This window comes from Aulonocara stuartgranti (genome assembly GCF_965226115.1).
Source record: "Aulonocara stuartgranti genome assembly, chromosome: 11".
Lineage (NCBI taxonomy): Eukaryota > Metazoa > Chordata > Actinopteri > Cichliformes > Cichlidae > Aulonocara > Aulonocara stuartgranti.
In genome coordinates, this window is record NC_138947.1 from 1088703 (window position 1) to 1105000 (window position 16298).

General features: G+C 42.7%; 1 protein-coding gene across 6 annotated transcripts in view; it reads right to left on the reverse strand.

Moving 5' to 3' along the window:
- LOC309716945 (collagen alpha-6(VI) chain-like) overlaps positions 1–16298 on the reverse strand; it is an 83776-nt gene that overhangs the window by 46200 nt on the left and 21278 nt on the right. For 5 of the 6 annotated variants that reach the window (XM_082551080.1, XM_082551083.1, XM_082551082.1 and 2 more), the window contains one exon: positions 467–574. In XM_082551080.1, coding sequence (XP_082407206.1) covers positions 467–545 — 79 coding nt within the window. In that variant the 5' untranslated portion in view covers positions 546–574. Of the gene's footprint in view, positions 1–466; positions 575–725; positions 756–16298 lie in introns of those variants that run through there. The other variant, XM_082551081.1, reaches the window with a different exon arrangement.

The window sequence follows — 16298 nt, forward strand, 5'->3', positions numbered from 1 at the left end:
GTGTCCATCCCCAATATTTTGAACCTTAACACAACTAAGCTCCATTAATTGTGATGAACTCATGAAACAAATGTTCTGTCTCCTGTTCTCTACTATTAATCCCACTAACCCTCTACGGCACACGCTATGAGCTCACCGAGGAATCAAATAGTCATGATTTGTTTTTGGTTTTTTGCTGCTTACTATTGGATGCTATACCATTGTGAAAAACGGAAAAATATCACACTTTAATGGAGTAAACAGAAATATATCAGCAGAAAAATGAATTAAATTGGTGTCTCAATTCCTTTAGAAAGGATAAAATAGACTTTTTAGTCTGGAAGCAACACCGTGCCCCTGATAGTTAACAGTTTGTCTTTGAAAGCAATCACATGAAATGTACAAAAGCACATGAGCACCTGGATTATCCTGTATCTAAACTCAGGTTTCAAAGACACAGCCCGGCATGCTGCGTTCAAGTACCGACCTCTGACTGTCTGAGCAGCGACGCCACAGAAGAGTGCCGCCGTGATGAGGCTGAAGAGAAGACCTGCCCTCCCCGTCATGTTGGGACCGCTCACGTAGTTCTCTCCTCCTACACCAGCAACAAGACGGAAAGAGTGCCAACAACATTGTAGACATTATAAATTACGTGAACTTGCTTTCACGCATAATGACGTGACTTTATTTTTTAATCAGTTCATTTCACGAAGTCTAGTCGTTTGTCCAGATGAAGCTTTGCAAACCTAAGCCGTGCTGCCGTGCACGTTTTTGGAGCGAACGTTCTCCTGTGACTCTGCCCACGGGCGGATCTACAGGGCTAGCATGGGCTGGCATGTGCCTCCCTAAAATAATAATAAGCTAGCATTAACACTTTGAGCCTAGCTACAATTAACAGTTAATGTGAACTCTAAAACAGAACATATTACATAGTGAGCCCCTCCCCCCACCCCTCCACCAATGAAATGGTTCCTCCTGTAGCTCGGGACCAACTTTACATCTTTATGTGAGTAACAGCCGATGCTTGTGGTTGTCCCAGAGCGCATTTGAATCAACACCGTGGGCATTTCCAGATTTCACACACGAGGTTTATTGTTCCAGTCTGGAAATGGAATGAAGGTTATTGCTGTTAATGCCGGCGCCTCCAAATCACATGACCGATGTATAGGCTTTGGAGCGTGATGTCACGGGAGGGGGTGTGACCAGGATTTTTGGTTGAGGCGCCATATTTCTGGGCCAAACAAAGCGCTAGCGAAAGAGGAGAGAAAGCACACGGTTAACACGTACTTGCTGTGTGGTCGTAACGTCAGACGCACAACCGGCAGGAGAATAAGCTTGAAAATAGTTTATCTTTTCATTGTTTCCCCACCTGGAAGCATCATGAGGGTAGTTTTATTTGCGATGGGATCTGGGGTCATAACAAATTAGAACAAACATCCTAATGAGTGATTTTGCAGAACTATGTTCTATTTATAGAGTTGCTATTTGGCATTATTGCAGAAAAACTTGCCAATGAAATGGATGAAACACATCGTGACTGGTTTCCAGCGCTACACACGGGCACTCTGAAATCCCTGCTTCAAACGTACCACCATGCCAATCAGATTACTTCTTCCATGTGAGGGTGAAGAGGGGACCCTCCTGGGTAAGATGGTGAAGGTTTGCTGTGTCTGCTGAACAGTCTGGTAGTAAAACCAGGCACAAATGAAACTTGCTCTTGTTAAATACTCTTAAAAGTCTTGTGCTGTAAATACCGGCAATTTTTCAAAAGATACATTAAACCGAGTAGTGTTAGTGGTGGGTGATATTATGTAATTTGAAAAATGTGTTTCTTTATTCAACAAACGTGGATGTGTCCCTCCAGAGGTTTATAATTGTGAAACTGGTTCACCTTGTACGCGCTGACTCCACAGACAAGATAAGAAAATATATCAGGCTGGGTGACTAGCGGTTGGTCTTCAGGGTTTCTACTCCACGGCTGTACTTCATACGGGTCCACATTTCCAGTGCTCGATATTTTTGGCAAATACCGTCTCTTTGCATCTGGACACAATCTGTCCCTGTACCGTCCTTTTTCTTTTGAGCTGCTTTTAAGCATGTTTCTAACAACCTTCCTTCCAGCTCACGCCAGAAATATGGTGCCACGCTCCCACAATACATTGTGCCGATACGTCAGTTCCAAAGCTCTATACTTACTGCTTTGATGTATTGTAACCATATATGTACAATGCACATTACAGGACGTAACAGTAGGTGTAAAAGAAATGGCTTTGGTTTCCATGCCACCCTGAGAAATCTTCTCTAGTTTTCTAATTCTACTGTTATGAACTTTAACCTTTACCATGCTGAGGCCTGTCCACCTGACCTCCTATGTCAGGCGTTACCGAGCACTGGTTAAAGTTTTTTTTGGTGTTTAGGGCAAATAAAAAAGGTTCGCTCGAGTCAGAGAATAATCTGAAATGCAAAGATGAGTTAGTTATAACACAGACAACACAAGAACCAACATTTTTATATTCTGCCAGTTAGAAATATTTCTTTGATTTTTAATCATTCTAAAACACTCAAATCAGAATCGTTAATCAATTCTATGAAATACTGAAGAATTTCAAAAATAAATAATAAATAAAAAGACGAGAAGTCAAACCTCATTCATTCTGCAAATGCAAGCTCGCGCAAACGTACTGTAGCAAAATGTCGAGAAAGAAAAGTAAATATAATATTTTGACTTTATTCTTAAAATTAATATTAACAACAGATTCTGGAGAAAAGGAGTGAGATTAGAGATCTAAAATCCAGTTTCAACCTTTTTCATGAAATATAAACTTTGATTAAATGCTAAAGCAAATAAAAAGCAAAAGTATAAGAAAGTAATAACATTATTTAAACATTTCTCGATGCATGCTTAGTCATCCAGGTAAGTAACTCTCCAAAAGTTGATTCTGTTCATCTGGACGGAGCATTTTCAGTGGAAATTATGCACATTTACATAATCATGATGAAGGAACTGCCTCCCAGCCCATTGTTCCTCAGTGGGCTGTTTCAGTCATTATGCAAATGTATGTTTATAAGATTGAGACCTGCAGTCAGCTGAGACTGAAGACGTCACCTGGATGATGACGAAACGTTTCTCCCACAAAACGCTGCGTCCAGATGAACAGAATCAGCCTTTGGAGATTATTTAAATATTCTTTTTTAAATATGGCCCTGGTACTCCTTCGTAGGCAGAATGAGTTTTTACACATGAGCTGATGAACATAAGAACACACAGGCTGCATCTCTGTAGCTCATCAACAAACACCATCACACGCAGTCACCACAAAAGCCCGCTGAGGTAAAACAGCACGTCTTAATTCTCTACGCCAGGGGTCAAAGTTCAGTCCTCAGGGCCACATGTGCTTGCTGCGACGCGCCTGAATAAAATCAGTAGCAAGACTCTGTAGAACCTGACTGCATGCTGACGTTGCAACCCTACTCAGGTTAATTTGATTAAATGTTTGGAAAAATGTACTTTTACTGCACTGTGTTCATTCACTCATGAGCTGCTGTAACATGAATCAAATGGCTGAATTGCACCTCAGCATTAGGGCTGGGTTTTGATAATCGATTTATTGATTAAAAATCGATTCTGGCTTGGATAACGTAAAATCGATTCATTAAAATTCTGAATCGATTTTTTTAATATAAATTTATTTTGCCCAAAACGCCAGAATCTCAGGTTGAACCTCACAAAATTTCAAGAACCACCAAACAGCTAAAACAGTAAATGAGAGCAGGAACACAAAGACGTAAACACACAGCGCGACCCGCGGATCAGAATCAGTGAGATGTGACTTTCTCACGGTCGGGGCTGGAAGCCGACAGCTCGCTGACTCTGATCTGTCGGCGCTTTGTGTTCACGTCCTTTATGCGCTGATTCTAAAGCTGTTAGTTTGATGTCTCTCCAAACAACATTGACCGAACCAGCAGCAAAAGAAGATCCAAACTACGCTTCACATAAACATCATCATGATTCACTCTTTCACTGTTTTGCTTCCACCGCGATGCACAGCTCCCTCTCCCTCCCTCTCTCTCTCCCTCCCTCTCTCTCTCTCCCTCTCTCTCTCTCCCTCCCCCTCCCCCTCTCTCTCTCTGTTTTCTGCATTATTCGCTTGCTTGTTACGCACCAGTCTACCGTTGCTTACAGGCTGTCGGCCGCTGTTTTTTTTTCCTTTTACTTACTTCCAAAAAGAAAACCTCATTTCTGCCGTTAAATACTGAACAAATTTAAACTTTTTAAAATTATGCAAAATGCAAAATGCAAAACGCTCAGCCGTGTCTCTAATAAAACCGCTGTAACGTCAGAGGTGATGTTCATGTGTTGATTAATGGTTTTCTTTCGTTTTTGATCTACTGCAGAATATTTTTATAAAATCCCAGAACAGGAAAATCACCTTCATGTTTTTCTGTTTTATCTTCAGCTACTTTGACACAAAGGCCTCGCTGTGATGCTCACACCTTTGATAAAGTCTCGAAAGTGTCAGCTTCCTTTTTATAGATACAAAAATATGTAAATGTACCGATCTGAATTATAATATGACAGATATGGGCAGATCTGAAAACATGCTCAATAGTCATCTGAATCTACAAACTATAAATAGCTGCTGCTCCAGTGATCTGAGTCAGCAGTGTCAGTCCATCCAAGCAACATTCATCAGGCAGCACATTCTCAATGAATCCCAATCTGAAGAGGCGGCTGCACAGGCGTGCCAAGGTAAGAACCACGCTCGTCTTTTTGGGCTGAAGCGTTAATGCCCGTCTGCTCTGACACACCGTGAGCTGCTGCAGCTCAGTCTGTAGTTTGAGCTCCACTAAAAGTCTCAGCAGACAAGCAGCTGCTTTCACAACATCACAGCTGGAATCACACAAAACTGACCTGTGATCAGACATCATCAGGTGATATTTCAGGAGGAGACAGACGGTAAACTGCGCATGCAATCATTTCCTCTCTGACACAACAGGAAATTCCAAACTTCCCAAATTGACTCAGAAAAATCTGCATATTTTCTTTGACTGCAAGATTAAAGAGAAAAAGACGTGAACCCACTTACAGCTCTACTGCAGCAGCATCAGCACCTCTGCAACCAAACACAGCTGATCCAGAGCTGCAGCTCAGGGCTGCTTTTAGAGGAGGAGAGGGGCGATGGCGGGGGGGTGGAGGAGGAAAGGTGGCACCTCCTCCGGCTCCTCCCGTCATCTTCCTCATTAGAGGTGGATTTACATGTTTGACTTGTGAATCAAAAGGATTTTCTGGTCACACTGAAGCATCTGTGCGCTTTTAGCTTAAAACCTTTAGCTTAAAATCTCAGAGTCGTGCCGAAGAGTTTCTAACTGCTGGCTTCTCTGAGCTTCTTACTCTGCCCTATCCAGTCTTTAAGTCTGACATCATTAGCTGTGCCTGGGCCCAAACTCTGCTGCAGGTCTCAAAGTCAAACGAACACTGCAGCATCACTGAGAGTTAAAAACTGTCTAAATTCTTTCATCTTCAATAAAATGATCAGCGTTGCTGCTTTATCAGGTGTAAAGATTAAGTTTAACATCCAGGCATCCATGAAAACAGGATTTATGAAGTTTAACACAGTTAGCAGGAAGTTAGCTCGCTAGCTTCCACCTAAGCATGATATAGCATGCTCTGACTGAGAGATTTATGAAAAATTCAAACGTACAGCTCTGCTATCACTTCAAACATAAATGAAGACAGAAAAATAAACAGCAGTGACGTTTGTAGGGTTACTGAAGTTGGGCTAGCTGCTATATAATGATGTGCTACGTGGCCGCTAGCGACACAGCTATGTTAGCATAAACACAGTGAAGCTGGAGGATGAACGCTAACCTTTTTCCACTTGATAAAAGTTAACTTGATGGTTCGGGACAAATGCAATCGCATGGCAGGATGCTGTAAACGGACCAAACTTCAGTCAGGAGAACAACTGAGATAATCCATCCACAATACGAGGTTAGTCATTAATATACTGCTGCTGGGCTGGAGTTACATCGTGAGGTTTCAAATCTGAGCTTTAAAATGAAGAGCGATAATAAAGCGAGAGAGGCCGACAGTGATCACTGTTTTTAGGGGCTTGTTCAGATTAAATACATACAAAACATTCAAACATGTTAAAAACACAACAGCCTTATTAAACGCAGATTCGTTTGGGCGGAAGCAGGACTCATCACGTCATCACTAAAGACCGGATTCTTACAGCATTTGGAGCCCTAATAAATGTTTTAGAAACAAGGCGTCCACATGAAATTCTCAGGGACCAAGAACACTTTGAAGTTCTGTTTTGAACAGAAGACACAGGGAGAGGGCTCAGTACACACAGGGGTGTGTACTGAGCCCTCTCCTGTACTCACTCTACACCTACGACTGCACAGCCACTAACAGCTCCAACATCATTGTGAAGTTTGCGGACGACACTACAGTGGTGGGTCTTATCACCAACGGTGATGAGACGGCTTACAGGGAGGAGGTCAGCGCCCTGACCCACTGGTGTCAAGACAACCATCTCACCCTCAACGTCGCAAAGACAAAGGAGCTGATAGTGGACTTCCGGAGGTGCAGAGAAGTACACACCCCCATCACCATCAACGGCGCTGCTGTGGAGAGAGTGAGCAGCTTCCGGTTCCTTGGAGTACATCTGGCTGAGGATCTTACGTGGTCAGTACACACAAACAAAACAGTGAAGAAGGCGCAGCAGCGCCTCTTCTTTCTCAGGAGACTGAAAAGATTCGGCATGAGCCCCCGCATCCTCAGGACCTTCTATCGCTGTGCCATTGAGAGCATCCTCACTGGATGCATCACCACCTGGTATGGCAACAGCACCGCCTACAACTGCAAAGCTCTCCAGAGAGTAGTGCGGTGCTCTGAACGGATAATTGGAGGTGAGCTTCCCTCCCTCCAAGACATCTACAGGAAGCGCTGCCTGAGGAAAGCGGGGAGGATCATCAAGGACTCCAGTCACCCCAGCCATAAACTGTTCAGACTGCTTCCATCAGGAAGGAGGTTCTGCAGCATCCGGTCCCGTACCAGCAGACTGAGAGACAGCTTCTTCCACCAGGCCATCAGACTGCTGAACACGTCATAGACACCTCAGCTTCACTACTGGAACTTTAACATTATGCACTCCATACTGTATATAAATGCCACTTGTTTTGCACATATTCAACTCTGTATATTTTATATATTTTATTATTATTATTATTATTATTATTATTATTTATTCATATATACAGCTACGGGACGTGGTGGCTTCGGACTCGCTTTAGCTTCTATTTCTCGTCTAGTTTTCAAGCGACGCAACTGAATCCAGACTCGACCCGCCCACCTGCTCCTCTCTGTGAATGTTAGGTTCTCGTGGTCTGAGTCTGTGCTCGGTCCTTGTGTTCATTATTAAAACGCTATCGTTACATCACCTAGGGCTGTGCGATATGACCAAAATCTCATACCCCGATATAAGACATCTATCGTCTGATAACCATATAAATCACAAAAATGTAACATTTTCTGTAAATTCTGTGAATCTCGGGCAGCTCGACTTGTGTGAAGTGTTTCCAGCTGCGCGTCGTGTAGCTGGAGTCGAGTGTTTTAACCGATGCATGAAACGATACATTTTTAGACATAAGTTGTAACGGCGCCGTTTTCTTTGTGAGTATTTATTGCAAACCGGATTCCAAAAAAGTTGGGACACCAAACAAATCGTGAATAAAAACTGAATGCAATGATGTGGAGATGGCACGTAGATGACAGATCAAAAGTTCAATCCGAGAAACATTTGAAAGGAAAAATATGTTGATTCAAAATTTCACGGTGTCAACAAATCCCAAAAAGTTGGGACAAGTAGCAATAAGAGGCTGGAAAAAATAAATTTGAGCATTACGAAGAGCTGGAAGACCAATTAACACTAATTAGTAGGGATGGGTATTGTTTAGGTTTTATCCGATACCGGTGCCAAACCGGTACTTTTGAAACGGTGCCGGTGCTTAAAGAATGGAGAACACAAACTTTTGTAAAAAGATAACAATGTTAGCCTTTTCTGCAGCTATAGGGCATATATGGCATCACTCTTGGTTGGAAGCAGTGCTTAAACAATGGAAAAAACACAAACTTTGTCCTAAACCTCTCATGTTCAGCTGTTTTCAGCTTTTTCTTTGGTCATTTTAGCCTTTTTGGCCAGGGTGAAGGGAGTATCTGCCATCAAACTGTTAAGTGACGGCTGTGTGCAGACAGGAATAGGACCCAAGGTGCAGACTCCAGAGACAAACTTAAACCGAAACAGCTTTAATGCTGAACTCAAACATAACATAACTGGAAAACATCAAAAATAAACTAACACCGGCAGACTGACAAAACACACAGCAAAATAAATGGTAGATCACGACACAAACACAAAGAAACACAGGGCTTAAATACACAGAGGGAGCAATCAGGGAATGGGTAACGGGAGGGAAACACAGCTGGGGCAAATCAGAACTGACGAGACAAGGAAGCGTCATCTGAACATACTGAGATAAGACAGAGACCTTCAAAGTAAAACAGGAAACACAAAACACAGACTGAACAAAGACACAGACTCACATGCAGGCACTACAGAGGGAACAGAGATGTGGGACCAAGGCAGACACAGACACTGACTGGACACGGGGATATAACAAGAGTAGCTGTAGATAATATTACATCTGTGGGATGATTACTGGTAATTTTTTCTCTAATGATAAAAATGTTATTTGTGAAGAAGTTCATGAAGTCATTACTAGTTAACGTTAAAGGGATGGTTGGCTCAACAGAGCTCTGACTGTTTGTCAGCCTGGCTACAGAGCTGAAGAGAAACCTGGGGTTGTTCTTATTTACTTCAATCAGTGATGAATAGTAAGATGTTCTGGCTTTGTGGAGGGCTTTCTTATAAAGCAGCAAACTATTTCTCCAGGCTAAATGATGATCCTCTAAATTTGTGACACGCCATTTCCTCTCCAGCTTACGAGTCATCTGCTTTAGGCTACGTGTTTGAGAATTATACCACAGAGTCAGGTACTTCTGATTAGAGACCTTAGTTTTCACTGGAGCTACAGTATCCAGAGTCGTACGTAGTGAGGAGGTGAAATTATTAACAAGATGATCGACCTCTGTTGGAGCAGCGTTCAGATAGCTGCTCTGCTCTGTGTTGGTACAGGGCATTGGAGATGATAACAGTGGGTGGATTATATTCTTAAACTACAGTGCTTTCAGAGCAGCACCAACTGCAGGCCAACATGGCGGAGGTGGAAGGAGAAATTACCAGAGGAAATGATGCTGAGGAGCACCAGAACAGCACCAAGGGAGCCAGTGGGGAAACAGGAAGCAGTGACTGAAGTTTCAAAGTAAGAGCCAAGGGATGGACCAGTAGTAAATCAAACAGTGATGTTCTTACAGAAGAATAAAAATGAAAAATGGCTAGAATGAGTCACTAATCCTTGGGTGGTCAATACCTGAGCAGCCCTCCAAAGTAAAAGTGCAACCAAGAAAATTATCAGTGGACTCAATGATGTCAGACACGTGAAGCTGGTGGGAAGAAATCCCTGCAGACGCCGTCAGAGCAGGAGAACAGCTGGAGCATAGACAGGATGTCCACATACTTTTGGCTGTTCAATGATCTGATGTGGTTTTTTTAAGCACGTCTCCATCAGGGAACATTTGCACCAACCAGCAGGTGGGTGGGCTGAGAAGAAGACGTGAAAGTTTACGTGAAGAAGACATAAACTTTCAAAAAGAAAAACGCGCACAGTCTGAGTTACTGCAGTTTTAATGTTTAGAGTGAAGAATGCACAGCTTGAAGCTCTGCTGCATGATGTAAAGTCTCTGTCAAACACACAGGACCCCCGGGCGCCCGTGGGGGGATGATGCACTTCACTCCCTGATTGAAGAAGTGTTTGAAAGCCAGATGTTTGTGCTCTGGATAATCTAAACCCAGGAATTTGTTATTCTGATGTATAGAAACCAAAGTTTGGAGCAACTCTGACAGAAAGCAGCCTCAGCTCTGCTTTCAGCAGCTGATGGGAGTTTAAACCTTCAGCACCAGCAGACGAATCTTTATGCGTCTACTCTGTGAGGTTCGAGGAAAAGCACTGATGATGGAAAACTGCACCGGCTCATCTCAGTTTTTAAACCCACTCTTTGAATAGAACAATGAAACACCGAGGCAGCTAAAAGATGGATGTGACGGATTTGTTCAGGACTTTGGAGACCTGTGAAACGATCCAGATGTTTCAGCCACTCAGCAGCTCGTTAACACACTTACAGGCACAATCGAGAAAAATATGGACTTCCAAGAAATCGTTGCAGTTTTTCTCTGAACTCATGTGGTGAGAAAAATTACTTCAGGCAGGTCCGACCAAGAAACGTCTTCAAAACTATGCGAGTGTGCGAGCCTTCGAGTCCACCGTTCATCATTTTGTGCTTGTTCTAACTCTGATAGAGGAGGCTAAACTGGTCAGGCTAAACTGGTCAGGCTAAACTGGTCAGACAGGCGACACTCTGAGACATTTAAAAAAGTCAAAGTTTGGTTGGAAAGCAAAGAGTCTTTTTTCTGTTCCAAGGAACAATTTTCAGTGTGACACAACATCTTTTTCTTTTAACAATCTGAAATGCAAATCCCTGCCCGCTCATCTTATCTCTACCACTGACGTTTACATCAGTTATTAGAGGTTTAGATTCCCGGGTCGCACAGATCTGTCATATCTGGTTTCAGTCCTTGTTCAGGTTCTTCACTCAGCATGGAAACCTGTCAGCGTGTTTGTTCACGCAGGGAAAGCCGGCGTTTCCATGGCTACAAACTCCAGGGGCTGGTTATTCTGACCAATGAGAGCAAATCCAGCCCTTCTGTTGCTTTTCACTGGAAATGCAGATCTGAGATCTGTGCCAATTTCTCTTACCAGTCCGTCAAACTGGATCCAACCAGTTAACTTCAGGATGTTTTTAAAGTACAAACTCAGATGCACCAGTTTGCTAAATCAGATTTTAATTATAAGGGAAAATTTCACCACTTCAAAAAGAGCCGAGGAGAAAAACGCGCCATGCATTTGTTATTCATTCGCCTCGTCAGCTCATGTCAGCTCTCTGCTTTTACTAAAGTGGCTCTGACTCACAAACAGTGTTGGTCAAGTTAATTGAAAAAAGTAATCAGTAACTAATTACTGATTACTTCCGCAAAAAGTAATCCCGTTACTTTACTGATTACTTATTTTCAAAAGTAATTAGTTACTTAGTTACTTTTTAAAAACACGATTTACAACCTGAGTAGGTGATAAAGTGATAGATCTTTCAGCCCAATTCTACTTTTTCTGCATAATCCATCATACAAAATGTAATCAGATGGAAAAGTCTCTTTTTAAAACTTGTTTTATTAGTTTTAATCTTTTAACTTCATGCATCAAGCAAACATTTAATTATCTGCAACATTCTCTGACTGGAAGAAATTAGTTTAACATTTAAACCTATTTTCTGCACATTCCAGCTCATAAAATAAAATATTTTTTGTGTTTACACTCAGTCTTTCAAATAGATGCAAGTAAAACACAGTCCACCATCCCTGGACTCGCACCAGTTTGCATACAGGGAGAACCGGTCAACCGAGGATGCGATCGCCACAGTGCTGCACACATTACTGAAGCACTTGGAACACAGGAACACCTATGCACGGCTCCTCTTTGTAGACTACAGCTCGGCTTTTAATACCATCCGGCCATACAAACTCCGTCCCAAACTCCACCAAGTGGGACTTAACTCCTCTCTGTGCAACTGGATTGTGGACTTCCTCACTAACCGTAGACAGAGTGTCAGAGTGGGTAAGAACACCTCTTCCACCCTTGTGGTCAACACCGGTGCCCCTCAGGGGTGTGTCCTGAGCCCTCTGCTATACACTCTCTTCACCCATGACTGTATTTCCTCCTGCGCGTCCAATCTCATTGTTAAGTTTGCAGATGACACTACAGTGCTCGGACTTATATCCAACAATGATGAGACAAACTATAGGACAGAGGTGCAACAACTAGAGTCATGGTGCCACGACAATAACTTGGTCTTAAACACCAAAAAGACCAAGGAGATCATTGTAGATTTCCGGAAGAGGGGTCATAACAACCATCTGCCTCTCTTCATTGGCAGTGAGGCGGTGGAGAGGGTGAGCAGTTTTAAATTCTTGGGGGTAACTGTGACCGAGGACCTGTCCTGGGGCAACCATATCACCTCAGTTGTACGGAAGGCCCAACAGCGCCTCTACTACCTGAGGAGACTGCGGAGCGCACACATTCCCAGATCTCTGATGTTGAACTTCTACAACTGTGCCATCAGCAGCGTTCTGACGTATGGATTTCTAGTGTGGTTCCCCAGCTGCACCAAGGCCGATCAGCAAGCACTCCAGCGGGTGGTGAAAGAAGCTGGCAGAATTATTGGAACAAGTCTGCCAGAGATCAGTAATATCTTCCCCACTCGCTGTCTGAGGAGGGTGCACAGTATCCTGCGGGACCAACATCACCCTGCGCGCCACCTTTTCCATCTGCTGCCCTCAGGGAGAAGGTACAGGTCTATACAGGCCAGAACATCCAGACTGGCCAACAGCCTGTATCCACAGGCTGTGAGGCTCCTGAACTCTCTGCCCCCCTCTCACGGACAATAACCATATCCAACTTCTTAATAGCAATGAACTGGTCTGCATTGGTGCATCATATCTTTATTCTCTTCCCCCTCCTGCCCCCCCCCCCTCTTTCTTAAATAGATAACTATCATATCTGATATCATATCTCACAGTACAATAATATTGAATGGGTTGCATTGTTGTACTTTGTCATGTTTCTCAGGTCTTTGTCTGAATTTCTACGAACATTATTGCTAAGGATTGTCTTATTGCATTGGAGTCACACTGGGTTAAATATGTACACTTGGGTTTTAAGGGGTATTTATTATTTTCTTCTTTTTTTTGGGTTGTATGGAAGCCCCAAACGCAATTTCATTGTTCTTGACAATGACAATAAATAAATACTACTACTAAAATAAATAAAGTCAAAGACTCAGCGGTCCTGTTGCTCTGTTTTCACCTGTAAAGCAGGAGTGGGGCAGGCGGAGGTTTACCCTGGTGCAGGTGTGCCGCGGTCAGTGGAAGAATCCGCGAGTTTCTCTGTGAGTTTCCCATCACGTCGTAGCTACTCGGTGCTTGTTGGAAGTTTAGGGGTTTTTTTGCTGTAAAAAGAAGTTTTCTTCCCACGCACAGCGGACACTAATGTTTTTGTCACTTTTTATGGAATCAAACTCAAAGTAAGGTCAGTACTTCCACGCTTTAAACGCTGCACGCTCATACTCTCTCCCACACTCGATATATGATCCACTGTTGATCTGCACACAGCTGTTGTCACGAACGTCGCACTCGCTTACGTCACTGTCATGAGACATTCTCGCAAAAAATCACGGTTTTAGTAACGCAGTAACGCAGCGTTCCTACGGGAAAGTAACGGTAATCTAATTACCGTTTTTGCAATAGTAATCCCTTACTTTACTCGTTAGTCAAAAAAAGTAATCGGATTACAGTAACACGTTACTGCCCATCTCTGCTCACAAATGACCTTTCTCCGGCTCTTCCTGCAGCCTCTCAGTCCTTCGTGTCTGAATCTTAAACTCTGAACTGAAGGAAACCCGACTGTTTCACCTCATCCGAGCCTTTTCTTCTGTTCTGAAAGCTGGCGAGGCCTGGCTATTCCTAGTGGGCTCATCACCTTGCAGGTGGCCCAGAGACTTGACCACCTACTCTACCCTGACCAGCTGACATCTGCGACGAGGTGTGGTCAGATTTAAAACTGAATATTCAGAGCCCAAACGCCTGGGATTCGTTTTATGCATGTTTCTCCTCTTATTTGAGAGTTTGGAGATGTGAAAATAAAAATATGCACAGCTGTAACAGTGATACAAACACAAAGGAAGCATTGTAAGCACACGTTAGCTAACCAGCAGACTGGTGTTACCCACAGAGTTATAATCATAAAAAAAATCCCCCCCTCGTGTCTGGCAGCTCTGACGAGGCGTCTCGCATTAGCTTAATTTACTGAAAGTGCCTCTAAAGCTGAACGAATGTTAATGGAGCCTGAAAAGAGGGCAGTGAGGGTCCAAAGAGGAGAACTCCATAAAACTAAAATCCCTCAGCATGTTTTTTGTTCAGAGTTAGGAAACCAACCAAAGCTCTGTTACTTAAAAATATTTGTGGTTTCGCAGAATTCTCACCGGGGCTAAAATCTGATATCGGTAGTCGCCACTGAAAACAAACAACATAAATTACGGAGTATTGTTAATGCACCGAGGACATAAACTGGCTCAAACATCAGGTCGGTGCAGCCAGAGACAGCAGCAGGAGTCTGGGCTGATTCGGTCTCTGTGCTGAAGGTGGTTCAAAACCAGGAAGTGATTATGTTAGTAACAGGAAACTGACATGAACCTAATGACAGGACAGGGGAAGTGAAACTAAATACATTGAACAAAGAACACAAGACTCCTTCAAAATAAAACAGGAAACATGGAGTAAAAATACAATAATCAACAAAATAAAACTAAAATGTCTTGGTACTGGGTCGCACCGTGACATTTTTCTTCCTGTGCAATCGACTGGAAGGCAGACAATGGAGCACTACAGCAATACAGCTTTTGAAGAGCGGAGATGTGGACGTTACTTTTATTTTTATTGCACAACAGGACAAGAGTGTGACAGTAAAATTGGACAGAAGCTGCTAACACAGCTTTGGTCTTTGCAAGTGTCTGCACAGACAGCATGCTAACGCTAAGCTAGCCAAGAACCCAGACTGGTGTTAGAGCTGAGCGCACGCCGACCCGAGCCCGCAGCCTGAGCGACGAGCACGCAGCCTCCGTTTCTACCTGTTCGTGTTTGTAGAGTCGTCTGCTGGTTTTCAACTTTGCTTTGTGCGTTTTAAGTTCAGACGTAAACACTAAGACAAAGATGTGAATCAGGCGGCTGGTGTGGATATTGATGCAGTGCCATAGCAGCGGATTTCAGGGCGAATGGTTAGTATTTAAAATGCATGTGTTTGTCCCAGGCAGTAAAAACATGAAAGTGCTGAAGTATCATTTGATTTTTGTGTTTTACTCGTGTTTTACAGGCATTTCACCAGAAATTACATTTCTGTTGCAGGGGAGGACTGCAAGACCGTCCACAGAACCACGCGGGCCTGGTTCTAATCTAAGACCACATGAACACTGACATGTGATGAGGAGCTACAGACACAGAGCTCTTCATTGGGAGCCTTCTGTGTTTCAGGTTGCTGGAAACTGACTGAAACTAAATCCTGTATTTGCAGATGCTTTTTATGTTTTCCTTTTGAACACTGGAGCAGCTTTTTCAGCACTTTTTAATGTGAGAAAACCACTTTTGACTTGTTTGTTTGCATTTTCACAGCCAAATAGTCTCAATGAATTCTTTGTAACTGCTGGACCAAATTTAGCAAGAACAATCACTCATCCTGGGAAAGCACAGGAAAAACCCGATACACTGATTGACAGAAATCCATATTCTATGTTTCTCACAGCCGTTGATGAAAATGAAGTTCTTGAAATTGTCAAAAAATGCAAAAATCACAAATCTTTGGATTGTAATGATATTGATATGATAGTGGTTAAAAGAGTCATTGAGGCTATTATAAAACCATTTACATACATCTGTAATTTATCATTTCAAACTGGTCGATTTCCAGACAGAATGAAAATAGCAAAAGTTATACCTCTATACAAATCTGGAAACAAACACCATTTCACAAACTACAGGCCTGTCTCTTTACTACCTCAATTCTCAAAAGTTCTTGAAAAACTGTTTAAAAACAGACTGGAAAAATTTATAGATAAACATAAACTACTCACTGAGAGTCAGTACGGATTCAGATCAAGCAGATCAACATCATCGGCACTATTAGATTCAATAGAATACATCACAAATTCCATAGACAAAAAGCAATATGTGGCTGGGTTATTCATAGACTTGACAAAGGCATTTGACACCATAGATCATGATATATTAATAAGAAAACTGGAACGTTATGGTGTCAGAGGGGTAGTTTTAGATTGGGTCCGGAGTTATTTAAGTGACAGAAAGCAGTTTGTGAAAATAAATGGTGGTTGCTCCTTATGTATGGACATTGCTTGTGGTGTACCCCAAGGGTCAGTTTTGGGTCCAAAATTCTTCAACTTGTACATTAACGACATCTGTAAAGTGTCCAAAGTATTAAAAATGGTTCTCTTTGCTGACGATACAAACATTTTTTGC